The sequence below is a fragment of the Sorex araneus genome, chromosome 1 (genome assembly GCF_027595985.1).
Source record: "Sorex araneus isolate mSorAra2 chromosome 1, mSorAra2.pri, whole genome shotgun sequence".
NCBI lineage: Eukaryota > Metazoa > Chordata > Mammalia > Eulipotyphla > Soricidae > Sorex > Sorex araneus.
In genome coordinates, this window is record NC_073302.1 from 36,427,518 (window position 1) to 36,455,384 (window position 27,867).

The window sequence follows — 27,867 nt, forward strand, 5'->3', positions numbered from 1 at the left end:
TGCTAGGAGTGTTCCCAGAGACCCTCGAACACTGCTTGAGGGCCCCCAATAAACATTAAAAGGGCAGCCTGGGCAATCCTTGTGATAATGGCCCTGTCTGTCTCTTCACTGCACTCACAGCCACGTCCGGGTGGACCCTGTGCCATGTGGCCTGCTAGGATGCTTCCCCTGGGGGCCAGGGGAGGCACACCACATCTCTCAGCATCACCGCTCACAAACTGACAATCAGTCCACAACGACCTCAAAATAGAAAGGCTAAGGGAAAAGAAAAACTAAGCTAAAGGCAGAGTTGGCTGTGATGGTGTGTTAGGTTGTTTATCTGAAACTGCATTTTAACTGGGCATCTTGTATTTTATTCGGGAACTCCCTGGGGCTTGGGCCAGGCAGATGTGTCTGGTCCTACGGGATATCCTCCAATCAGAATCTGTGTGCGGATACGGGGGGGTGGGGGGGGTGAGACAGTGGTCATGGTCCATGTGCTCTAGCCATTTAGTTCAAAAAAGCGGAAATGGATTCACACCCGGCCCCCGGGAGCACAGGACAGCCGGGTTTCAACCCTCCAGGGAGCTTCACTGGCCACTGAACAGCGCCAGTTGCCGGTCCTGTCCAAAGTGGGCCCCAGTCCCAGCCTGTGCCCTACGGGCAATGCGGCAATGAGACCCAACGGGTTTCTCAAACATAGGGCGCCCGACCCCTTAGGGCCTTGGCAGCTGCCCTTGGTACATTCAGCCTAGAGAGTCAAGAGGCCGTCTGCTCCCTGACCCTCTCCAGAAGGGCCTTCCTGACCATCCCAACATGAAAAACTGACCTCGCTCAGGCCACTCCTCATCACATCAACCCAACTTGCTTTTAGTGCTGGGTGCAGGGGACGTGGCTGAGTGCTGGAAGGCATACCTCATGGTGTGAGGCCCTGGGGTCCACCCCCGGCACAGCCCCCTGCCCCTCGCCCCATCCCCAACAGATGCAGTTTGGTGGACGGTGTCAGTGCACCCAGCTTGAGAGACTGCAGGAGCTAAGGTACTTGCCTTGCTTGCAACCAACAGCTTTAGTGGCAATCCCCTGGACCGTACATGGTCCCATGAGCACTGCCAGCGGTCACTGCTTGAGCACAGAGCCCCTGAGCACCACCAGGGTTGGCCCCAAAATAAAAATAAGAAACACGCATATCTTGGGGGGAAACAAGCGGCCAAATGGGTCACTTCTAGGGGTCCTTACAGCTGTTCTTCCATTTTACACTCATCCCTCCCCAGATTTCAAAACATCTCTCTGGAGTTCAGTTCACATGCCTCCTCCTGGCAGCCTAGGTAGGCCCTTCCTGCCTGGCCCCAGGCCATTTCCCCAGGAACTGTTCTGCCCTGCCTTCACAGGCTGTCCATGGCTCCTCTCCGCCCTGGCTCTCTGGACTCCCTGACTCTGCTCGTGGCCTTCCCTTGGCCAACTGAGCCATCATTAGGCACAGGCAGGAACAGTCACTGGGGAATGTGCTCACTCTGTGAAGATTCCTGGGCACATATGCTGGGCCCACAATGCCTGCTGGTAAAAAAAAAAAAAAAGAAAAGTTCTTGTTCCTCCTCCCTGTGCCTCATCCCAAGCCTATCAAAAGGTACTTAGCAGGATGAAATTTGCATATAAGTGGATCAACATGGAAAGTACCATGCTAAGTGAAATGAGTCAGAAAGAGAGAGATAGACGTAGAAAGATTGCACTCATCTGTGGAATATAAAATTAAATAACAGAATAGGAGACTAACACCCAATAATACTAGAGATAAGTACTAGGAGGTTGGCTCCAAGGCTTGGAAGCTGGCCCCACATGCTGGAGGAAGGAGCAGCTCGCATAGAGAAGGGAACACCAGGTAAAGTGTGGTTTGAGGACCTGCACGGGATGGGAGATGCACTCTGAAAATAGAATACAGACCAAACACGATGGCCACGTAGTGCTTCTGTTGTAAACCACAACACCCAAAAGGAGAAAGAGAGAGAACAAGGGGGAATGCCCTGCCACAGAGATGGGGTGGGGGAGATGGGGTGGGGGGATGGGAGGGTGGGAGGGATACTGGGAACATTGGGGGAGGGGACTGGGCACTGGTGGAGGGATATAAACAAAATGCAAACATGAAAGTTCACAAGTTTGTAACTGTAACTCATGGTGATTCACTAATAAAAAATAAAAATAAATAAATAAATAAAGGTACTTAGCAGGGCTGGAGAGATAGTACAGTGGGTAGGGTGTGTGCCTGGCACATACATGACCCGGTTTCAACCCCGGGCACTGCATACGGTTCCCTGAGCACCTCCAGGACTGATGCCTGAGCAAGAGTCAGAGACAGCTTCTGGGCACCACCAGGTGTGGCCCCAAACCACCCTCCAACCCCAGTAAAAAGAAAAGAATATCTTAACATTCCTTTATACCACATTTCACTGCGTAATTGTCACACCCTGTTTTCTCAGTAATATCAGCACAATTGAAAACAAAAATTTCCCTTAATGGACACATCCTACTTTTTTTTTTAAAAAAAAAGGCTGTAAAATCTAGGATTATGCAGTGAAATATGAACTATAATTGTTAGCACCATATTAACAAAGAGATCAAATATCAATCTAACCACCAATGGAATGGGCTGACCTCCTGCAGGCATGAGGTATTAATCTAAGGACATAGATTCTGTGTCATATTCTTGCCAAAATGACCAACATGACTCTAAACATGAGGACAGCTTGACAAGCCCAAATACAGGACCATTCTTCAAAACATGCCCTTACTCCTTATAAATGTGAAAATGGTGAAATCAAGTAGGCCAAGAGACAAGGCAACAACAGAGCACAATGCAGGATCTGACTCGGATTTCAGGCCTGAAATGAAATTTCTCTATCCACACATATGGAGAGGAGGATATAAAAAGAGGCAAAGCGAAGTGGGCAGAATGTTAACCACTGGTGAATCGAGGTGAAGGAAAATCAGTTCAACTACACTTTCAGTTTCTCTGTGGGGCTGAGGGTCTTCCAAAATAAAAAATGTTTTCAAAATTCTGTTTCCAGGGCTGGAACAATACTACATCAGGCAGGGCACTTGCCTTGCAGACAGCTGACCATGGCATCCCATCGGGTTCAATCCCTGGCATCCCACCATGGGTGACCCCTGAGCTTGGAGCCAGGAGTAATTCCTGAGCACTGCCAGATGTGGCCCCCAAAACCAATGAACCAAACAAACAAACAAAATTCTGCTTCCAGGCTGGAGAGAGCTGCAGAGGCTGGCGAGCATACTTGGAGTGCAGAGGCCCAGATCCAATGCCTGGCACTACATATGGTCCCCCCAGCACCACCAGGAATGGACACTGAGTACCACCATATGTGCCCCTCCCTTGCCCTCTGACCCCCTAAATTCTGTTTCCAGCTCTCTTTGTTTTGGTCATAGATTGTCTAAAAATGCAGTCCACTGGGTAAGCAAGCATCCTGTGTGCTGGAACAGAAATGGCACAGCGGACCATATAAATTATATCTCTATAAATTATACCTGCAGCAGCCCTCCTTGAAAACCAAGAGTGCTTGGGCTTGCACATTCTCGAGAGGAATAGTTGGCGGTTAAAGGGACCACAAAGAAATGGAAGCTCAGGAGAACCAAATTAGATCTGAGTCTCACTTCTTTCCCGGCCTACAACTCTTGGTTGCTGGAAGACCTGGATCTATAATCGGTAATGATGGCAACTTTTCTTTTATGCATGAAGTTAGATAATTCTGTGGGTTAAAGATGGAAGCTGACTTTTCGCACCAGAAATAGCTTGTAAAATCCGTTTGCGAAAAAAAATGTAAGAGACAGTAAAGAAGAGAATGTCATATTTTTCTTCTATCAGCCTTAGGTTCTTTGCAAGACTGGGGTAACTTCCTTAAGTAGGAAGTAGGCTAACTTCTTGATCCCTAATGCTAGGCTCAGAATAGATCCTCACGAAATAAATATTTGAAGAGAACTCAAACTTCCATTCATTTTATGTTAATCCCTGGAAACTGGTGGGCGTTTTAATGGCATTTCAGCAAGACATTGACAAGGGATAAGTGAGACTTAAAATTTTGACTCTGGTGTGAAACATTTGCATAGCATATTGAACTACCTAATAAGACTTATCCAATAAGTCTAGTTAAATCTCCTTTAATTTTGGGAGGAGGAACCCTAAGCAGTGCTCAGGAAGTTCAAGAGCCACTTTGGGTTAGAGGGTTCAATGCTAGGGTGTGGCGATGCAGTACCACTTGGGCCCAGCAGAGCTGAGGGCCACCAGGCTTACACCTGATGACACTCAGCGGGGCCATGCAGTGTCAGGAATCAAATTTGGGGCCTTTTGCACCCCCTGACTGACAAACTGTCTTAAAAACTCTACTTAAAACTCTACTTAAAACTCTGACCATCTCAGACTGCAGCGATAGTATAGCATTAGGGTGCTTTACACAAAGCTGAGCCGGGTTAGATCCCTGTTACCCTGGTTACCTGTTACCCTGTTACCATGGTTCCCTGAGAATCGCCAGGAGTGATCCCATCCCGGAGCATCATTGGGTGAGGACCTTCAAAAAATTCTGATTATGATGATGGGTGATTATGATGCTTGGTGCTTTGAAGGATGTTTCAAAGTGATCTATGTACTTGAAAAACTGATATATAAAAATCACAAATATTTAGTAGGGAACATTTATTATAGACATTTTATTTATAGCTGAACTGGATAGTACTGGTACAAATTGCATAGACCATTCCAGTATGGCTAAAAAGTCACTATATCTGCTTTATATTTAATGTCAATTGTTCCAAGAATTTTTTTTTGCCCTCAGTACTGTGTTTACATCCAAGGGTGATAGTAACACAGGGCCCTGGGTTGGTTATCTTCAGAGAGGTAGGAGAGAAATGGGATTGAAGTGCACACAGAAAAGGGTATAATTATACATGCAATATGCTCCTTCATTAAAAAAATTAAAGTAGAGAAAGATGAGGGCTTATTAAAGCTAAGTGATGGCCATTCACATACTTTATGTGCTTGATATTCAACCATAAATAATATAGCAATAAAATTGGATAACAAAACCCAATTAAAATATAAAAACAAGGCAGGTGGGGGTGGCATGCTTGGAGAAGTGGGAGGGAAACTGGGGACACTGGTGCTGGGATATTATACTGGTAGAGGGATGGGTGTTGGAACAATGTATGACAGAAACCCAATCATGAACAGCTTTGTATTGCTCATCTCACAGTGATTCAATAAAATAAATAAATCATGATCACGATCACGAAATCCCGTTAATCATCGATTTCTCGAGCAGGCTCAGTAACCTCTCCATTTGTCCTTTCCCTGAGATCTTAGAAGTCTCTCTCGACTTGGCCCTCCCAATGATGTCGCACTGGAGGCTCTTTCAGGGTTAGGGGAATGGGATCCAGCTTGTTACTGGATTTAGCATATGATACACCATGGGAAGCTTGCAAGGTTGTCCCATGTGGGCAGGAAACTCTCAGAAGCTTGCCAGTTTCTCCCAGAGGGAGAAGTAGGCTACAAGTTATAAAATAAATAAATAAATAAAAAGAAAATTTTGCTTCTTATGTGTTAGTGAAATTCCCTTTTCCTAGTCTGCTATGAAATTTTCTCATGAATGGGTATCAAGTTTTCTTAGATGATTTTTCTGCATTTTTGGAGACAACGAGGGCCACTATTTTTCTCTATTTATTTGTTAACAGGACAATGTACCTTCATAGTTTTACTAATATTAAGCCATGCAACAAATCAACCTGAAGATGTATCTTATTTTATTTTTTTTATTTTGTTTGTTTTGGGCTACACCTGACGATACTCAGAATTACACCTGGCTCTGCACTCAGGAAACTCCTGGCAGTGCCAGGAGTAATATATTTGGGTTGCCAGGGATTAAACCCGGGTCAGTCGTGTGCAAGGCAAATACCCTACCTGCTGTACTATCACTCTGGTATCTGAAGATGCCTTTTAAAAATAAAATTCACTGCCAGATTCAGTTGACTGGCAATTTGCTTTCATCTTCCTGAGCGAGACTGGCTCATCATTACTTATTTTGCCCTTATCTCATGTTGGAATGCAGATTTCTGTGGCCTCACAGGACAAGAAGGAAGTAGCCCCCACTTCCCCTAATCTCTGGAAATGTTTGTAAAATCTGGGAATGTTAATTTCTTGGTAGTTAAACAGGCAATGCCTCTACAACTATATAGGGGCTGGAGAGATAGTACAGTGGGTAGGGCACTTGCCTTGCATATGGCTCATCTGGGTTTGATCCTGGGCACCCCATGTGGTTCCCTGCGCACAGCCAGGAGTGATTTCTGAGTGCAGAGCCAGGAGTAGCCCCTGAGCATTGCCGGGTGTGACCAAAAAGTAAAAAATAAATAAATAAACCAAACTAAACAAACAAAAAAACCTACATGGACCTGGCATTGGCTCCTTCTGCTGTTTTCCTTACGATGGATCTGTATTGCCCAATTAGAAATAGCTTGGGGGGGGCAGACAACAGTACCACTGGGTGTGACCCAAAAACAAAAACCAAAAAGAAGGAAGGAAGGAAGGAAGGAAGGAAGGAAGGAAGGAAGGAAGGAAGGAAGGAAGGAAGGAAGGAAGGAAGGAAGGAAGGAAGGAAGGAAGGAAGGAAGATTAGCTAGCTGCAGTACTACTCAGGTTTTCTATTCTGCTTGAACCAATACTGAGCAGCTATATGTATAGTTTTAGGAATTGGTCCATCTTTCCAACATTTTCAAATAGGTTATTATAAAACGGTTCAGATGGGCATTATTAGATTTTGAGCTCTCTTATCATAGAACCTTTTTTGCTTTCTGCGCATTTTCTGAGGTTATTTGCACATTTTCTATTTTATTCTTGTTTGTTTGCAGGGGGTGGGGGGAGAGGGCTCATCTGGCTGTATGTGGTGACTCAGAGCTTGGGAGTTGAAGCTGGCGATGCTGGGGACCAGCTGATGCTCAGGACCAAACCCAGGTGTCCCGCACACACAGCACTACCTCGGCCCCCTGAGCCCTTTCCCTGTCCCTCTCCTTTATTCTTGACCATCCCTCAATTAAAAGCACTGCAGGGGCCAGACGGAGAGCACAGGGATGGGGCGCTTATGCATGCAGCCTGCCGGGGTGCAACTCCGGGCACCACATGTGGTTTGCTGAACAGTCCTTTCTAGGAATGCAGGTTTGGATGTTTATGTTGCCCTTCTCTAATGGATCGTAGGACCTTTCCTTAATTTTTTTTATTATCCCCCTCTTCAAACTTCCTTTGGGTTTGCTCTGTTGTTCTTTAGCGAACCTCTTCGAGATAGTCATTGATTTTCCATCTTCATTGTTTTCCCCCTGAGAAGCATTAATGTTCTACACTGTGGTACCCGAAGTTCCTTGAGTTTCCTGAAAGGCATTTTCCTGCCCCCCCCCACCACCTCCTGCACACACACACACACACACACACACACACACACACACACACACACATACACACAGACATTTGGGGATATATTTCATTAGCACTTAGTATTCTGAATTACTTTTGTTGCTTTCGGGGCCACACACAGCAGTGCTGAGAGCTTACTCCTGGCTCTGTGCTCAGGGATCACTCTTGATGGTCCCTAAACAACCGACCAAATGTGATGTTGGGGACTGGACCCAGGTCGGCCCTGGGCAAGGCAGATGCCTTATCCACTATCACTATCTCTCCAGCCCCAGCACTCAGTAACTTTAACTTCATTCTGGTGTCTTCTTTGGCTTAGAAGTTATTTAGGAACATGCTTTTAAAACTTCCGAAACAAATGAGAACTTAAAATCTCTTTATTGATTTCTTGCTTGGCTGCATTAGGGTCTGAGAGCCTTATCCACCTCCGTGATTCTAAGCTGTATCTGATGTGAACTTCTTCAGTTCTCTCTTGGGGGTCTAAGTGTATTGTTCGCAGTCTTGGCTGACTAACTCAGGAGAGCGCAGGAGCTTGTTAATCTTTGATTTTGCATTTCCCTGATCCTAATCTGTGGCTGTGCCGTGCATGATGTGACCAAGTCGCTCTGGGGAAAGGACTTCCCTCCCTCTGCAGTGAATCAGGCACCACCTGCCAGCAGCACTCGCCCCCTCCCCCACCCCCACCTCACTCTTGGAGGGAGGTTCTGCTTTAAAACAAAGACTGGGGCTGGGGGGGCGACCGGGGAGGTGTGTTAGCAGGTTAATCGATATGGAGCTGCCATTCTGGGGATCAAACTGCAAAATATCAGCCAATGCCTGTGGTCCACCCTCCACTGTCAACATCACACATAGCACAAGCCTGTTCTTCCTGTTCTCGCTGCTGCATTGCTCTCCCAGGCAGCTCTGGCCTCTAATGTTTGTTTCCTTTGCAAGGGGGAGGGAGGAGGCGGAGAGATCTCTCCCGCATCTTGGGAGCCCAGCAATGCGTTAAAATTAAGAATCTGACGTGGCCGGAGAGATAGGACAGTGGGTAGGGCTCTTGCCTTGCACGAGGACAAGGCAGGTTCTCTCCCCGGCAGCCCGTCTGGTTCTTGGAGCAGCGCCAGGAGTGATTCCCGAGGCAGAGCCAGGAGTAACCCCAGAGCACGGCCGGGGGTGGCCTAAACACTGCCAGGGGAGACAGTACCGGGGTTACGGTGGCTGCCTCGCATGGGTCTGAACCCAGTTTGACCCCTAGCACTGCAATCCCCTCCGGCAGCACTGGGTGCATCTCTGGAGGCCCCCAAGCATAGCCCGGGTGGCCTGGGCCACCCCCAACAATGTGGGGCCCAAGGAGTACTGGATTCGCAGGCCCTGGCACTCAGGCCCCCCAATGTGTCTAGCCAAGAATCGCTGGGAGTGGCCTCCAGGCTTCCTGTGCACCCCTCAAATGCCGTCCCCCGTTCCCCGTTATATTTTATTCTGGAATGAATGATTCTGCAGTGGGTCCTCAGAGTTGGGGGGCCACAGATGAAGCTGACACACCAAGAGAGGGAGGGGTCTCTTCCCGGCACGGACACCCAGGTCCCGCATGACTCACCAGGTCCCACGCGGCCACGGGCAGACTTGAGCCCACGTGTGGGACCCAAGGCCCCAGGCTCTCCCCTGCCGCCCCCCAGTCCTCGGGGCCCGCAGAGCGGCCAGGGCCCCCGGCCTGTCGGACCTTCTCACCTGTTGCAGGGGGATGACGAGGAAGGCCCCTCCACCGGCACACTCAGTCACCACAGCGATGAAGTGGGGGTTCACGGCGCAGAAGTGATTGTCGTGGACGCTCCGGGTGATGGGGACGGAGTCGTAGCAGTTCTCCTTGGAGGCTGCTTTGCCAAAGACATGGCGGAACTTGGAGCTGCGGTACTGGGGGTGCCATGACATCTGCAGGGGGCACAGGCAACAGAGGGGGCGTCAGGTCAATGTGGTAAGGAGGCGCATGGGGGGTGGGGATCAGGACAGTGAGGGATTGGTAGGGAGGGCAGCTGAATGAGCAGGACTCAAGTTATGGCTGACCTGTTTGTTTGCCCGCCTTCTCCTTCAAGTGGGGGAGCCAAAGGCAGACATGAGAGAGAGGGAGAGAGTGAGGGGGGAGAGAGGGAGGGAGAGAGGGAGGGGGGAGGGAGAGATAGAGAGAGGGAGGGAGAAAGAGAGAAAGAGAGGGAGAGAGAGAGAGAAAGAGAGGGAGGGAGAGAGAGGGAGAGAGAGAAAGAGAGGGAGGGAGAGAGAGGAAGGGATATAGGGAGGGAGGAAGAAAGAGAGGGAGAGGAAGAGAGAGGGAGGGAGAGAGGGAGGAACTGAGGGAGAGAAAGAGGGAGGGAAGGAGAGGGAGGGAGGGAGAAGGATGGAGGGAGAGGGAGAGGAAGGGAGGGAGGGAGGGAGGGAGGGAGAGGGTGGGTGAGAGAAGGAGGGAAACTAAGCACCCCTGTCACCCACCCCAGCACTAAACTGCCTCGTGGCACTCTGCCAAGTGTCCTGAAGCCAGTCTGTCTGTGCTCCAGGTCCTACTAGACCTCTTGGGATGTCTCAGGGAATGCCCCTGGTTTAGTAAGAGTAGCCAAATGTAAGAAATAAATGCATGAGCACACACACAGATTCTCTCTCTCTCTCTCTCTCTCTCTCTCTCTCTCTCTCTCTCTCTCACACACACACACACAACCACCACCACCAACAACTACTACCACCACTACCACTGCTACTGTTACTACTTAGGGGAGGTGAGTGAGGGAGCCTGGAGCTGAAGGGTGGGCAGCGCCAGCCCCCGAGAGTCTGCAGGAGGGCCTGGATCTCACCCACAACCACTGCAAGGCCACGGGTGGCTCCTCTTCCCTGTGTCTGTGCGGGTCAAAGGGCTTCCCAAGACCCTCCGGCCCCACTCAAGCCGCCACCCCCACACCCCCGCGCCATCCCCACTGAGGCCAGAGGGCTCCTCGGACACCTACACTGGTCAGACCCCCCACCCCATGCTCACGCTTGGGTGCCCCTGTTCATGGCTCCCCTCCAGAATCAAGGCCAGTGCCTCTCCCAACACTCCCCGGGTCTTCCGGGGGTAGCGAGGCAGGACTCGCTCTCCTCTGACCCCCACGCCCTCTCCCCTTCCTGTGGCCTCTGACTCTGCCCTGCTGAGAGTGGGGTGTCAGACCTCTTCTTCCCTAAGGCTGGGGGCTCTGCTCAGAAGTGCTCCCTCAGTGCTGTGCTCCCGGATCCAGACCCCAGACACTTCCGAGGGGAAGGAACTGACCATCCTTGGACACAGAGGGCCCTTGCTCGGCCCATGCGGCCAGACCAAGAGGCTCTCCACTAGGCCTATGTCAAAGGCACAGGATGAGACGCTGTCCCCTGGGAGGCCCAGAGGGACAGTGGCCTGGCCTTTACACAGCCCCAGGGAACTATCAGCTTCTGCCGGGACAGCCACACAGGTGGAGGCCGTGAAGCTCAGCATTTCACCTGGCCCTGAGGAGTTTGGCCCCAAACCCTGTCTGCATGGGCCAGATCCTGGCTCGGACCAACCCATGAGTATCCATTGGACCCCAGGAAGGACTCGAGGAACCTTCTGGGAAGAGAACACACGCCAGGAGGGGGTGGGGCTGGAGCAACAGCACAGCGGGGAGGGGGCTGGCCTTGCACCAGGTGGGTGACCTGGATTTGATCCCAGCACCCTGTATGGATCCCCACGCTCAGCCAGGAGCATTCCCTGAGCACAGAGCCAGGAGTAAGCCCTGAGCACTGCCAGAAGTGCTCCCAAAACCAAAAATCATCATCATCATCATTATCATCATCATCATCATAGGAGGGAGTGGGAAAGCCTCGGGGAGGAAGTGGGGAGTGGGGGTGTGGGGATGCAGGAGTCAGAGATCACCTGAAATGCAGGGGGAGCTAAGCTATCAGGTGAGTGCTCCCCGGTGTCCTCCACACAGGAGGCGGCCCTCAGATTGGGATCGGAGCTTCCTAGTGGCCAGTTCGACAAGGGAAAGAGAATCAGAGAGAGACAGAGTTAGTGTCTATGATGAACAGCCTGACTTAGTGTCTGCTCTGGCAGCAGGGCCGGGGGACACGGATCAAAAGGCCAGAGTGTGGGCTTGACCCTCAGCGCCACTCGGTCTGGTTCCAACAGAGCAGCCCCCGACACTGACGGACGTGGCTCCTGCTGTCCCCGTCCCCCAAATATAAACAAGGGGCCGCCTGGCTTCTCTCGTGCTGGGTCCTGTGAGCTGTGTGTGTGTGTGGGGGGGGGGGGTGCTGGGGCCTCTTAAGAACACCAGGGACCCTCTTTGGGATTAGAGGGCTGATAAGGAACTACCTCGGGCCTTGGGCTGAGCTAGAGTTGGGAGAGGGGGTGGGGCAAGACAGAGGGCTGGGCTCTGGGCCTGCTGACCACCTCATCTGGAGAGGCTGTGTGTGTGGGGGGTGCATATTCGTGTGTGTGCACGCATATGTGCGTGTGTGTGCGTAAGTGTGCATGTGTGTGTGTGTGTGTGTGTGTGTGTGTGCGCGCGCAGGGGGCAGTCCTGTCCATACCCGTGGCTCTGCTCACCCCAATCCTGGCCCTCCTGCAGCCTCGGTGCCTTCCAACCAGAGCTCACAGGTGGAAGCAGGCTGCTGCTTCCAGAAGCGTGCCGAGACCTGGCCGGGACCCTCTCAGGAAGCGTGTGCCCGGGCTGCAGGGAGGAGAGGCTCCCCGGCCCTCTGTCCTGGCTCCCCGAGGGCTGGCTGGGTCAGAGCAGAGCTCACGACTTCCTCTGCTGGGACAGACGTGCACTCGGCCAGGAGCTCTGGGCCGGGCGGGGCTCGTGGTTCAGGTTCACCTGTGGGTCAGGCAGGGCCAGCCAAGGGTAGCGGGCTCAGGGCCGCCCATCTGGATACACAGAGAGCTGCAGGTCATCCCAGAGCTGTGCAGAGGAACTGGGACTCAGAGAGTGTCAGGGTGGGCGGTGTTTACCAGGACGGAGGCAGGGAGGAAGAGGAGCTGGTGACAAGGGTGGTGGATGTCTCTGACCACTGGGTACTAGCCCCTGGGCAGAGGCAGGGCAGGACGGAACGGGTGGCGAGGTACTGTGGGAGCCAGCCTCAGAGCCCCGGTGCCGTGGCTGACAGAACCACACAAGCGGGGGGCACAAGTAGGATCCAGAATCTCCTCCTAGGGTCTGTGCACCTGCGGAGGCAGCTGGACTTGGCCCCACACCTGGGGGGCGGGTGCTGGGGTTCCTGGGGGCTATGTGAGGCCCAGGACCCTGTACCTGGGCTCCAGGTCAGCTCTGTGCCAAGAAAACGCGCAGTTGTGGGGAGCTCGCTACGTACGTGGCGGTCATCTTTCCATGGGCTCAGCAGGCAGGCGGGTCCCCACCTCATCACAGGCGGGGAAAGCCGTGGGGTCACCAGTGGGGGCTACCAGGGTTGGGGGGGGGAAACCTGGTGCCCCTGGTCCTTGTCCAGGTTCCCACAGGGAGTCACCAGGATGACCAAAGCTTTTGGACCCTGATATACCCTGGCCCATACCACGCCCTCAGAGGAGGCCCTGACAGCAGCCTCATCACCCCCTGTTCATGGGAGACCAGGTGCGCCCGCCCTGGCAGGAGGGTGCTGGCCCGCACGGAGGAGCTGGCCTTGACGTAGGAGGAACGTGTGTGACCTTCCACCCCGGCCTCTCAGTTCCTCTCCCGGCCCCACCGCCACACCTGGCCTGCCCCGCCCCACCCCAGCACCTTATCTCCAGCACCAAGGTTCTTCCTGACCCGTTGCCATGGCAGGAAACAGAGTGGGGGATGGGGCAGTCCCGGCCAGGAGGGAGAAGAGGCACATGGGCACCAGGAGGGGAGCTGCACCTGTGCCCGGCACACACACACGCGTGTGCCTGCAGGGGTGTCACGCGGGGGCGGGCATGCGTCCGGGGAGAAGTTTCACTTTCCCCACAAGCAGGCACTTGCCAGGAAACACGGACCAGCGGGAACGGGCGCTCATCCTGCAAGGCGCTCAGCCCCGGGCGGCAGGGGCTGATCCGGGCCGGGTGTATCCCAGGCCACCCGTCCCATCCTGCCCGGCCCCACATCAAAGCCACCGGAGGCCTTCCCGGGCGTGGCACTTGGGTACAAAGCAGGGGGTGGCATCTCTCCTGCTGCTGTGTCCCCCCAGGCACGCTTAGCGGGTCTGACGCATGAGATTAAGGCTCTGTTGGCTACAAACACCCCCACCACACACACACACACACACACACACACACACACACACACACACACACACACAACCCCAAGGATTTTGTCTACTCTGGGTTTAACATGCCATTGATTTTTGCTTTTAAATTGAAACCATTTTTGAGGGTCCAGAAAGATAGTACAGCAGAGAGGGCACTTGCTTTACATGCAGCCGATCCGGGTTCAATCTCTGGCACCTCCTATGCTCCCCTGAGCCCCACTGGGAATGATCTCTGGGCATAGGGCGGGGAGTAAGCTCTGAGCACGTCTGGGTGTGGGCCAAACTAAACAACAACAACAAATAACACACCTGGCGTGGTGCTCAGTGCTTACTCACAACTCTGTGCTCAGAGCTTACTCCCGGCTCTATGCTTGGGGGTTCGCTGCTCCTGGAGGTGCTGGGGGGTATTGGGAGGGTATCAGGGACTGAACTTGGGCTTCCCACTTTGCTCTCAACCTCCTTGAGCAATACCTCCGTAGCCTCATAGACCACTGGTTTCTCTCTTCAGCTCTACTAGCCCCGTGGCTGACACCTGTCCCATCCCTGACTCTCCTGGGGATTTGTGGGACAGGGGCAGCACCTGGGCCCAGACCACAAGAGTTGGAGCCGTGGAAGGGGGGCAGGGAAGGCTGCGGCCTGACTCAGGGGCCCCTCAGAGGCCCTGAATCACACTGCAAGACAAGGTTTAGCCGCAGGGTGGCTGGAACCAGCCCCACTGGGCGTGGCAGCAACCACCCTAATAGATCACGCATTAATTGCACTGTTCCTGGCCTCCGGGAGGAATGGGAAGACCTGATTCTGCAGCAGGACAAGTAGGTGTCCCCGCGCCGCCCTCCTCATCCCTCTGTAAGCCTGGGCTCTCCTGTTCCTATCTGGAGTTTTTAGTTTTATCTCTGACAACCTGTGTTCACCTGCCCCCGTTTCCCCCATGAGGCAGGGTCTAGACCACCACACGATGTCAGCCACAGGGAGAGGAAACCCAAACCCCTTACATTTAAAATTGGGAACAAGTTACTCCGAGAGTAAGGAACTTAGGGTGGTGGGGGGGAGGGGATACAGATGTTAAAGCGCTTGCCTGGCATGCAGCTGACCCAGGGCTGGTCCCCGAGCCCAGGCAGGAGTGACCCATGAGCGCGGGGCCAGGAGTAAGCCCCTGAGTGCCGCCAGGTGTGCCCCCAAACTAAAACAAACCACAGAGTTTGTTTTAAGTTTGTTTAAGGAACTCTGTTTTGAAGGTGATCTAAAAAAGAGCAGGGATGAGGACAAATTCCACGGAACGTGGGAGTTCTGCTACTGACTCCAGCGCTCCACCGACTGGTGCAGATCCTGATCTTGGCCTCACACCTGCCTGGGAAGCTCCTTTCGGATGCATCCCAAACCCCTTCTGGGGCTTCATACCTGTCCTGCGGGGCCCAAGGAACCAAGGCCCCTAGTTGGCAAAGCTCGTCCCCCAACCTGCCGCTTCTCACGGGACATTCCTGCAGCAGGTCTGCGAATTCTCCCTCGTGAGAATTTTGTCCTCAACCGGTTTCTGTACGGCCTGAGGGCCAGGCCCGGGTTTAGCCCTCGAGTTTTAGCTTGGTGGGTCTTTCACTTTTGCCTTTCACTGGGCAGTCAAGGGATCTGCAGTGACAAGATGGGACCTGGGCCACAGACTTCCTCCTCCCTCTTGCCGCTCTCCCAGGAAGCTTGGCTGAGCCACCGTGCCAGACTGCCTGATGGAGCAAGTGGTAGGGGAGAGTAATGCCCGGGGAGTGGTGTGTAAGTGTGTGTGTGTGTGTGTGTGTGTATTTAGGGTACTGACAGCAGGAGCAGGTCAGGGCCCCAGGCCAAGCAGAATAAGAGCAGGACAGGTTGGATCCGTTACCACCCACCGTTTCCAGACTTTCAACTTTCCATGGGATGTTGATCCTATTGTAAATCACCAGTGACTCACAATCTGCCAGTGAAAGCAACGCTAACTTCCTACAGAATCCACCATCCAGAATCAGAGAACATTTAACACAAGGAGGAAGAAAATACATTTGTAAAAAAAAAAAAAAAAAGTGTGGGTGGGATGGGCAAAGCAATAATAGAGCGGGTAGGGTGTTTTGCCTTGCATGCGACCGACTGGGGATTGAACAACCGACCTCGTTCAATCCCCGGCATCCCATAGGGTCCCCTGAGTACCACCAGGAGTAATTCCTGAGTGTGGAGCTAGGAGTAACCCCTGAGCACTGCCAGGTGTGACCAAAAAAGCCAGTAAGTAAGTAAGTAAATAAATAAATAAATAAAATACGGAGAGGTGAAAGGGGGTTGGAGCAAGAGCCCAGAGGGCTTTGCCAGCTAGATAGTTCCCCAGCACCAGTGGATTCCTTGAGCATTGCCAAGAGCGACCCTATGCACCAAGCCAGGAGTTGTCATAGAGCACCACAGGGCATGACCCCAACACTATAAAGGGGGGACTTTAAAAAAATTTTTTTTTTAAATTTTATTGAATCACCATGAGATTTAGTTACAAGCTTTCATGTTTGGGTTACAATCTCACAATGATCAAACACCCATCCCTCCACCAGTGCACATTTCCCACCACCAATATCCCGGATATACCCCCCCTTCCCACCCTCCCCCTGCCTCCATGGCAGACAATATTCAAAGGGGGGGCTTTTAATCAACAACCTTCTCCCAGAGGAGCCTCAAGCCGACTGGGTGCCTGGCTCTGGGTGGCGGGCTGCCGCTGGGCAGGGGAGGAGCCAGGGAGGAAGGCCTGAGATACGGATCCCTGGCGTTTATACCCCACAAGAGGAGACGGCGCGATCCGTTAGGGCAGGGCTCACATCTGCTGGGGATGGACAGTAGGCAGGGGAGCTGTGGGGCAGCTGCCTGGCTTCGGAATGGGAACTAGCTAAGCGCGTGGAAAGCAGAGATGTCAAGTTCAGCCACTCAGCAGCGCAAGCAACCTCTCAGGGACTCCCGGGCCTCAAGTGGTTGCAGGGTGCCTGGGCACTGGACACGCCAGTGGGAACTTGAGAACTTGGGCAAGTTACTGTTTCTTCCAAGGGAGGCCTGGTGGAGGAAACCTGGGAAGTCTTGGTGGTTGGGAAGGTGCCCTAAACCACACGCAATTGTAACCATGTTGCCAGACTGCAATAAACATTCAGAAAAGAAAGCACTGGAGCTGGAGCAATAGCACATCGGGTAGGGCGTTTGCCTTACATGCATCCTACATGGTCCCCCGAGCACCGCCAGGAGTAATTCCTGAGTGCATGAGCCAGGAATAACCGTTGTGCAACGCCGGGTGTGACCCAAAAAGAAAAAAAAAAAAAGAATGCACTGAAATTCAAACAGACAAAACCCAGGAGAGTCAGGGTACAGGAGCAACCCAGCCAGCCACACTAAAGTGTTTGCTACTTGAGGAGGATGGTCCTTGTGTACCTTGGATGCGTCTTGACAGAGGAGAGAACCGAGGCACATTGGGGTTAAGTGACTGGCCCCAGTCACACAGCTGGTGGGGCTGGGTTGGGCTCCCAAGCCAAGCTGAGAGTCCCCAGGGGGAGCTGAGGGTCCCCACTCTCTCTCCTGGTGATACCTAAGGGCCATCCAAGGGAGCGTTAATGCTGCTGCGGTTCTGGCCGGGAGACAGCCCACAGGACTGGGGCACACTCCGGGCGCTAGAGCACTGCCAGGATTGGCTCCGGCCAGGAAAAAAGATGGTGTTGCCAGAGAGAGGAGAGGGCAGCGGGCAAGGAAGGTACCTTGTCTTGCCTGAGGCTGACCCAGGTTCACTCCCCAGTACCCCTATGGCCCTTGAACACAGAGCCAGGAGTAGGCTCCAACATCCCCCACAAAAATGACTGTGGAGGTCTTGACGTCTGTGTGTGTGTGTGTGTGTGTGTGTGTGTGTGTGTGTGTGTGTGTGAGGGGGGCAGGGGTCTGAGTCACATCCCCTATGCAGAGCTGTCAGGAGGTGTCAGCAACCAGGAATGCTCACCTCGGTGCTGGAAGAGGCGGGGAATGGGGAGAGTGGGCTGAGAAGCCCTGCAGGATTTGTGCCTCTCTGCGGGGGCAGGGGGCGGGGGTCCCTGGGGGTCCTTCCCGAGAGCAGTGAGGGTGACGCCTCGCCCCTGGTTCTAGCCCATAGCCTGCTCCGGGCCCACAGGAACCCGGAAGGGCCCCCCGATCCCCACAAGGGTCACGTCTTCTCCAGACACCTGATACCACCCAGGGCCTGTCCTGATTCCCTAGGCAGGGCCAGGCCCTGCTCCCCAGAGTCCCCCTCACCTGTCCCCCCTGCCCCCCTGCTCTCATCCCTCCACCATGCGCCAGCTCAGGCCTCTATCCCTGGACCCCGAGACAGCCCACCACTCCCCAGAGCACCTTCTCCTGCCCACACGGCCATCGTCCTGGGGCCCACTCCCCTGGGGCCCACACCCCGCCTTTGCTCACCCTCCTCCCTGCCACAGAGGGCACTGTGGGAGCTCCCTGGCCGCCCTCTCCTCTTCCCCCCGGGGCCCCAGATGGCTGAGCAGCCTCTAAGGCTCCACCCCAACATCCGGGGCACAGGAGAGAGTCACCTGGCTCCGCTCTGGGCTTCAGCATCCTTGTGCACGAGGAAGGACACCCCGATACCCACCTCCCGGGGACTGGGCCAGGACTCGGCAAGACGATGCACAATTTGGGTATCACACAGGACTGTCTGCCCCCTACCCTGCCCTGCTTCTCTTCCTCCTCCTCTCCTTGGTCCATGTCCCCTGCCCCCTCTACCCCCCACTTCCCTCCCCCTCCCCCCGCTCCCCCCCTGCCCCGCTGCTCAGCACCCACCCACAGGCAGATCCCAGAGGCAGCTGCCCCAGGTGGCCTCACGGCACCTCCCCACCCTCCGCCAGCTTCCCTGTCAAAGGACTCCGCTGCCGAAGGCCCAGGGGCAGGAGGCCATGCCCGAGGCCGGGACACTGCCAGGCCTTGTTCCCCCGCCCCCTCCCCCCCAGCTTGTTCTACTTATTTTTATTGGGGTTGGTGGGGGTGCTCCTAAGCTGTGCCCGGGAGGGCCAAGGCCCCATTGGCAATTCTGGGCCAATGAACTGGGCCAGTGGTTCAGCGCAAGCACTTGACAGTGCGGTGCTGCCCGGGTCATCTGAGGTCGCACTTGGTGGTGCTCGGCGGGGAGTGGGACACAGAGCCACACTAGCGATGCTGGGGTGGGGTGGGGGGGAGGGCATGCGGGGCCGAGACTCAAACCCAGGTCAGGCGCATGCCAGGGTTGTATGGCGGCAGTACCAGCTCCCACCCGCTCCCCACCCCACCCCCTTCCTCTCAGCTTTGGTTTATCCACCCACCCCACGGCTGTGCCCTGCCCACCTGTTAGGAGGCTCCAACGCCGCGGGGGCTCCGCTGCCCCCAGGCACTGACCGCCGGAACCTTGTCCGCCTGGACAGCTCAGCCTGCCCTGAGGCTTGAACAGGCGGGTTGTGATCCGTGCCGCTCTGGGAGACACACGACACCACCGCTCCTTCCCAAATCAGGCCTGGACCAAGGCTGCAGGCCCATTTATGGCCCCGCAATCACCTTATCGGCCAGTTTCGAGAGGCAAGGGTCACCGGGGACTTCCTTAAAAACGGCCACCCAGGGAACCGCCACTTCCTGCTCATGAACCACACCACGCGTGCCCTCACGGTGCTTCCAGTTTCTGTTTGGGGACGGACAGCCAGGGAGCCCGAGACCCCGAGAGGGGCCTGGCTTGAGGTCCCAAGGGGGTGCCCCACGCAGGGGCTGAACCTCTCCCCCCATCACCCTGCAAGCCCAGTCCGAACCAGCAGGGTCCCTGGGTGATGGGGAGCAGGGGTCTGAGAGCTGAGCCGCCCCCAAAAGCCCGGCATGACATGATGCCAACTTGGCAGGACCAGCAAACCTGATTCAGGGAGAGCAGGACGGAGCAGCCTGCAGCAGGGAGACAGAGAGTGAGAGGCGGGGAACGAATGGGTCCTGAGCGACGCCTCAGGCTGTGGCAGGCAGAGGCCTATGGGGCCCGCAGAGGCGTAGGGTGAGTGAGGAGCATGCACACTTGTGGGCTGGGGGAGCCCGGAGGACACAAGGGAGCCCAGTGGTGGGGGTGGGGTGGGGGCAGAACCTTCGACACAGTGCCAGGAGGGATGGGGCTGCACAGGCGGCTGGGCGTGGGCGATGGAGGCAAAAGAGGCCGGGGACACTGGACTCAAGCTGGACGCGGCCAGGTTTGTAAGCGGGAGGTGTGGTGCGCAAGGTCAGGGCTGGGGTGGATTTCGCCTCAGCAAACAGCAAGGTACAACATTGGCCCTCAGGCTTGGAGTTCCTCTTTTTCCCACTCCCCCCCCCCCCCCCCCCCCCCGCCCTGCCGGCCATGGATTGATTGTTTCCTGCCCAGCCCAGTGCTGCAGAGCACGGGGAGAAGGCGGCAGACTCTGACTCTGACTCTGAGGCTCTGGTCTGGAGGCAGGAGGAGATGCACAGGGCTTTTAAATGAGGGGGGACTGGGTGGGGGGTGCGGGTGCGGGAGGAGGGAGGGTTCTGAAGAGGGGTCTGGTCTGATCTGCCTGCACAAGGTTGGGGCTGAGACAGGCAGGAGGCCTGGCCTCCCTAGTTCATTCCTGGGCCACAGCTTGGCCGCGGGGCCAAAGAAATAAAAGCATTTCCGGGGCCCGGAGAGATAGTACAGCCGGTAGAGCTCTTGCTGGCTCTATCCCCAGTACCTCCAGTGGTCCCCCAAGCCCTGCCAGGTGTGATCCCTGAGCACAGTGCCAGGAGTGAGCCCTGAGCTCCTCCGGGTATGGTCGAAAGACAGCACAACCACTTACGTGTGGAATATAAAATAACATCATGTGAGACTGACACCCAAGGACAGCAGAGACAAGGGCCAGGCATATTGCCTCACAGTGGGAAGCCGGCCTCATGAGCTGGGGGAGAAGGCAGCTGGGATAGAGAAGGGACCACTAAGCTGATGATGATTGGAGGGATCAGTCGGGATGGGAGATGCGTGCCGAAAGTAGATAATGGACCAAACATGATGGCCTCTCAGTATCTGTGTTGCAAACTATAATGCCCCAAAGTAGAGAGAGAGTATGGGGAATATTGTCTGCCGTGGAGGCAGGGGGAGGGTGGGAAAGGGGGGGATACTGGGGAGATTGGTGGTGGGGAATGTGCACTGGTGGAGGGATGGGTGTTTGATCTTTGTGAGATTGTAACTCAGACATGAAAGCTTGTAACTATCTCACGGTGGTTCAATAAAACAGCAACAACAACATCAAACACCCCAACAAACAGCACAACCAAACCAAGAGAAACGGTCAGTGCTTCCTCCACTCCCCAGCGGGAAGCATCCCCAGATGGGCCGAGGGCCTGCTCCTGCCCTCACCCGGGCCGCCCGATGCTCACGCAGGCAGGCGGGTGCTGGGAAATTCCTTCCCGCTCCTACCTCACCTGCAGGTTCACATGGAGATGAACGCGGCAGCTCACCCTAATCAGATCCCCAGGCAGCTCTGCACCCGCTGCCGGGAGAGGATGGTGAGGTCACCTGCCCGCCGTTGCCACGCAGACCGTGGCGGGGCGCAGAGGACAGGGAGGGGAGGAAGTGGTGGGGCCCAGTCCCCGGGCCACAGCAGCTCATCTCCTGAGTCCTGACCCTCCCCTGGGCCTCACGGTCAGCAGATTGACACCCCGATTGCTGGGCCGCACCCTCGAGTTTCAGATTCGGCGAGACCAGGGTGAGGGCCGAGAACAGGTGTTGCTGGCACGGGCCCAGGAGCCATGTTGGAACTGACCCTCCACTGCCAGCGCTATGGACTGACAGGCGACTTCCTCTTTCGAGGACACATGGCGTCCCTCACCCTCCTGCCCGCCCGCCTGTCCACCCGCCCGGGGCCAGGGAAGGAGGGAGGCCCAGGGTCCGTCCCTTGAACACCTTCAGGAGTGACCCCTCCTGAGCACACAGTGGGGAGCAGCTCCTGGGCACCCACGGCTGTAGCACACACCCAAACAAACACACATGAAAATAGCTACAGGCCTGCTACAAAATAGCTACAGCTCGTGCTGGCGAGGTCACGAGCCCTCCCTCTAAGCCACATCCCCGGCCCCGCGCCCAACACTGAAGTAGTTAAGATGGTTCATTTCAGGGCCAGGGGTGAGGTTCAGAGGCAGAACAGTCAGCACAGCACGTGGGGGGCCCTGGGAGGCCGTCCCCAGCATCACAACAAAGAAAAGGAAGAAAAGGAAGAGTCTACTTGATGGGAGGGATATTTCCTTCAATTTAATCAATTGACCAATTTTTGTCTCTCGGTCACACCCAGCGATGCTCGGGGGTTCCTCCTGGCTCTGCACTCAGGCTCTACCTCCGGCAGTGCTCTCCGGACCATATGGGGTTCCGGGGATCCAGTCCAGGCTGGCCACGTGCAGGGCCAGCACCCCTATATGCTGTACTTCCGCTCTGGCCCCGGATATTTACTTCAATTTAAAATAAAGAAATTGAGAAGAGACACGGCAGCCCCCATCAGCCGGCAGTTTGCCCCTCAGAAGGCCTGTCTAAATCTCTTCGTGCCCTGGCGAATTCCTTCCCGCTACCACCCCGTTTAAAGAAAAAAAAAAAAAACGCATTTGCCTATCTATGCAGGGCAAGACACATGTTTTCACTGTCCTCCACCTTGGTTAGAAATTTTCACTTTGGGGTTTGGTTTTGGGGCCACAGCCCTCAGTGCTCAGGGCACTCCTGGCTATGTTCTTAGGGATCGTTCCTGGTGAGGTGTGGGGACCGTACGTGGTGTCAGGGGTCAAACAGGGTCAGCTGTACTCTCTCTCTCTCTCAGGTCTCTCAGAGTTTGTGTGTGTGTGTTAGACTGTACATGGACTTTTTCCTTTTTGGTTTGGGGGCCACGCCTGGTGGTGCTCAGGGCTTCCTGCTGACCCTGGGCCCAGAGATCACCCCTGGCAGATGTGGGGGACCCTGTGCAGTGCAGGGTATCACCCCTGGTCTGCTGTGTACAAGGCAAGCGCCTTCACCCCTGTAATCCTTAAAACCATCTTTAGGGGGTCACTCCCATAAAGGCAGTGCGTGGGGAGCGGAGCTCGGGCCCTTGCACTCTCTCTACCCCTCGCACTATTTCCCTGGCCCTGCTCCTGTCCGCACTGGATCCTTCCTGACCTCACGGCCTTCTAGTTGTCCCTGATAAGATGGAGCATGCCAGAAAGAGCAAAACCCTTTCGCTTTTGGGCTAGTCTAGGCCCAGTGGGGCTCATCCTGCCTCCAGGATGGACCCCTTAGGGGTACCAGCGGGGGCTTTCCGACCCCTCCCCTTGGTCTTGCTACACCTCCCTGGAACCGGCTCTGGAGACCTGGGGCCGGATGATAGGACAGTGGGCAGGGCATTTGCCTCGCACGAGGCCGACCTGGGTTCGATTCCCAGCATTCCACAGGGTCCCCCAGAACTGATTCCTGAGTGCAGAGCCAGGAGTAACCCCCCTGAGCATCGCTGCGTGACCCAAAAAGCCAATAGACTAACAAATAAATAAAGGGGTGAGACCCTCACAAATGGCCCAAATCCCACCTTGATCCACACAGGGGAGACACGTGGATATTCTGAGACCAGGGGACCAGACTGTTCTGTCCTCTTTGCTGTGTGACCCTGCCCACATTACTGTCCCATTTTGGACCCCTGGGTTTCATCTCTCACATGGGGCTATGCACCCCTATCTGTCCCTGTGCAGAAGCCTGGGCGGGGGGCGGGGGCTGAAGGGAGCAGGGAGGCAAAGGACCCAGCGAGGGGAGCAGAATGGTGGCTGCAGGCACAGAAGTGCCTGGGGCTCAAACTCAGCCCCATCACAGAGCAGCCCCGAGAGCTGGCAGCTAACTCGACCTTTCGAGGCTTCAGTTTTCCTCATCGGTGAACTGGGCTCATGATAGTGGTTCTACCTGCCAAGCACTTTGAACACTGGATCAACGTGAGACACATTCAAACGCGAAAACAGCAGCCTGAGCAATTGTACGGGGGTAAGGTGCTTGCCTTGCACACGGCCGACATGGCTTCAATCCCCAGCATCCCCCATGGCCCCCTGAGCACTGCCAAGAATGATTCGTGGGTGCAGAGCCAGGAGAAAGCCCTGAGCATCGCTGAGTGTGGCCACCTCCCCACCCCCGCTCCAAAAAAAAGAGGGAACAGCTTCCCCGCAGTGACTGGTATACATGGACAGAAACAACATCAGCAAAAATCAGGAAGGGCTCCGCACTGCACCGTATCGCTGGGTGTGACCCAAAAAGCCAAAAATAAATAAAGAAAATTAAAAAAAAGAAAATTAAAAAAAAACAACAACAAAACACCCACACCTCTCCTCTGCTCTGAGGGTCCTCCTGAAGAACTAATGACCATGAGTCAGACAGACCCCCTGTGCGGGGAGGTGCCCACCTCCCTCCCCCGCCTCACCCCCGTGTGCTGGTCTGGACGAAACCGAGAGAGCCCGTGTACTGCCCCGGCCCCTTGATGCTGATGTACACCCAAAGCTCTAATTCGCTCCTAATCTAATTCTCAGCCAGATTCACTCCGGCCCTCTCTCCGGTGATCTGATTATGCCTGGGGGTAAGACCAGGCTGCTGACGTCACTCGCTCCTGATGTGAGGGACGGGTGGGCACCCGGGCCACCCTCCCTCCCGCATTGTTCTATCTGCAAAGTCTGAGTATCTTGACTCGAACCCTTCTGGCGAGGGGACGCTCACTCCTTCCGGGTCAGAGATGCTCAGCGCTCTGCACCTCTCCTGAGCAGACGGGGACACGTCCCCTCACCACCATCTCGCCATCCCTGCAGCCCACTGACTACATCTGTCACCCGACAGGCTCCCCCCCCCTACACACACACCCATGGGTTCAAAGACTCCTGGCCACAGGCCCTGGGGTGGTTCCATCCACAGCCCTCCGAGCAACCCCCATCTCTCGTGCAGCTTAGAGTCCAGAGGGGGCTGAGGCCCACTTGGGGGAACCGTTTCCCCGACTTCACATCAGGGGAGCAGTCAAGGCCAGACCCCGAGAGATCACAGGGTGTGGGAGCAGGAGGCTGAGGTAGATTCTCCAGGACGCCCACCCAGATAGCACCAAGCAGGGATCCGGGTCTCAGCTGAGGGCTGGGGGCCCGCCCAGGAGAGCCAACTCACACCCGAGCAGTTTCCTTGGAGCCCGTGCCTGGAACGATACCAAACATTTCCTTCCTTATCTGTGTTGTTGCTCTCCAAGGGACAAATTCCAAGGATGGTTGGGGGAAGAAAGATCTTTGAATGGGGAGGTCAAGGTGAGGGGCGGGGGGCGGGGCTTGGTGCTAGCTGGGGTTCAGACCTCTGAAAGGTGAGCTGCGTTTCTGTGGAGCGCGGTTTAGGCTGGGAGAGATGCGGTTCCCGAGACTCGGGAGAGAAGACAGACGCCCAAACCCCCGCCCCAACCTTGCTGCTGGAAAAGCCGGGAGGGTCTGAGTGTGGGAAGGGACGATGGGGAGAGCAAATGGGGGTGCATCGATCCCACCCCAGTCGGAGAGAGAGACCCTGAGGGTTCTCCGTGGGTTTAGTGGTGGTGTGGGAGTTTCTAGAAAGAAATCAAAACCCCACTCCACCAAGGCTGGGCCACAGACACAGAAAAGGCCAGGAGGCCAGAACGGGGGTGCTGACCTGTGCTGATCACTAATTACCCCCAAAGGGAAAGAGAACAGCGCCGCCCCTCCCCAGGCTTGGCAGGAAACAGGATTTGCTCTCATCGGCAGCTGCCGCAAGGCCGCAAGGCGCGCTGCCTGAATGCAGGCCGATTCGTCATTAACCACACGGGCTATAAAGTTGTATTTCAAATGGTTCCCTAGACTGAAAAAAAAAATAATAAAAGCACAACAACCTTGGGCTGGCTACTTATCAAACTCAGCGTGTCCCGGCTCTTACTTCCTTGTCTGTAGCTGGAAGTCACTATCTGTGGGAAGGCAAAGGTTCTCGCCTCGTTCCCCTTCCACAGTGTGACCAGAGCCACTGTCCACTGCGGTCTTCCGGGAGGACTTGAATCCTCTGTCCACTAGGTGAAAACGGGCTCATACAACTGCCAATCCCCTCTGCGTTAATGAGTCCAGATGAAGTGAATTCATCCGCCCATGCGTGAACCCACCCACTGAAGGCAAACCCACACGCAAGGTGGTCCTTGTCAGCCCTTCCTCTCGGGGCCTTCTGAGAAACTGGAGGTGGGGAAGGAGTGGGGGGGGGTCACTGTGTTGACGTGGAGGCTGTAGCACTGTAGCACTGTCATCCCACTGTTCATCGATTTGCTCGAGCGGGCACCAGTAACGTCTCCATTGTGAGACTTGTTGTTACTGTTTTTGGCATATTGAATACGCCACAGGTAGCTAGCTTGTCAGGCTCTGCCATGCGGGCGGGATACTCTCGGTAGCTTGCCGGGCTCTCTGAGAGGGACAGAGGAATCGAACCCGGGTCGGCTGTGTGCAAGGCAAACACCCTACCCGCTGTGCTACATGGATAAATGTGGGTGATATAGCCTTGTTTCCTGGTAAAAAAAAACTTTCCTTTACACTCCAATGAGCATTTAGAATGGGATAAAGATGAGGGACTCTGAGGGCTGATAACAACATAGGGGCTACCAAGGGAAGGGTAGGGGGGGAGCAGTGAAAGGGGCCAAGAGTTCAAGCTTGGGCTGGAGTGACAGCACAGGGCCAAGGCACTTGCCTTGCACACGGCCGACCCAGGTTCTATCCCATAGCACCTATATGGTCTCCCCAAGCCCTGCCAGGAGTGAGCCCAGAGCCAGGATTGAGCCCTGAGCACAGAGCCAGGAGTGAGCCCAGAGCCAGGATTGAGCCCTGAGCACAGAGCCAGGAGTGAGACCAGAGCCCAGAGCTAGGAGTGAGCCCAGAACCCAGAGCCAGGAGTGAGCCCAGAGCACTGTTAGGAGTGAGCCCGGAGCACAGAGCTCGGAGTGAGCCCTGAGCATCACCGGGTGTGTCCGAGGCGCAGCAAGCTGTGAGAGAACCGGGTCTGCACGCAGCTCCATGGCAGGACGGCGCTGATCCTGCCCCTGGGAGAGGCAGGCCAGAGACCCACCGTGGCTGGCCGCAACCCTCCGCCCCAGCACCCCAGGCCACTCGAGGAACAGTGGGAACGTTTCCCATGGGGACATGCAGGCTTCTTGTCCCCCATAACCCCGGGACGTGGCCCCTCCCCAGACTGCCCACCACCAGGCTCCCTCCACCTCCTCCCCCCTCAGACAACCTCCGAGGCCTTTGGCCTCACTGTCACCAACAGCCTGCACGGCTCTGCCCGATGCACCAGGGGGTCTAAGCACGCTGGGGGTGGCAGAGGGTGTGCGCACGCGTGTGTGGGGTGTGTGTGTGTGTATGTGTGTGGTGTATGTGTGATGTGTGTATATACGTGTGGTGCGTGTGTATGTGTGTGTGGTATATGTATGTATGTATGTGGGGTGTGGGTGTGTGGGGTGTATGGTATGTGTATGGTGGTGTGTGTGGTGTGTATGTATATGTGTGGGATGTGTGTGGTATGTGTATATATATATGTGTGGGGGAGTGTGGGGTGTGTGGTGTGTGTGGTATGTGTATGGTGGTGTGTGTGTGTGGTGTGTATGCATATGCGTGGGATGTGTGTGTGGGGGATGTATGTATATATGTGTGGGGTGTGTGTGAGTATGTGTGGTGTGTATGCATGTATATGTGTGGGGTGTGAGTGTGTGGAGTGTGTGGTATGTGTATGTGTGTGGTGTATGTGTGATGTGTGTATATACGTGTGGTGGGTGTGTATGTGTGTGTGGTATATGTATGTATGTGGGGTGTGGGTGTGTGGGGTGTGTGGTATGTGTATGGTGGTGTGTGTGTGGTGTGTATGTATATGTGTGGGATGTGTGTGTGGTATGTGCATATATATGTGGGGTGTGTGTGTGGGGTGTGTAGTGTGTGTGGTATGTGTATGGTGGTGTGTGTGGTGTGTATGTATATGTGTGGTATGTGTGTGGTATGTGTATATATATGTGGGGGGGAGTGTGGGGTGTGTGGTGTGTGTGGTATGTGTATGGTGGTGTGTGTGGTGTGTATGCATATGCGTGGGATGTGTGTGTGGGATGTGTGTATATATGTGTGGGGTGTGTGTGAGTATGTGTGGTGCGTATGTATGTATACGTGTGGGGTGTGAGTGTGTGGAGTGTGTGGTGTGTGTGTGGTGTGTGTGTGTGGTGTGTGTG

General features: G+C 55.1%; 1 protein-coding gene across 1 annotated transcript in view; it reads right to left on the reverse strand.

The window, feature by feature from the left end:
* CORO2A (coronin 2A) overlaps positions 1-27,867 on the reverse strand; it is a 63,635-nt gene that overhangs the window by 23,521 nt on the left and 12,247 nt on the right. The window contains exon 2 of the mRNA XM_055135446.1: positions 9,143-9,343. Within this exon, the coding sequence (XP_054991421.1) occupies positions 9,143-9,343 (201 nt within the window). The remainder of the gene's footprint in view (positions 1-9,142; positions 9,344-27,867) is intronic.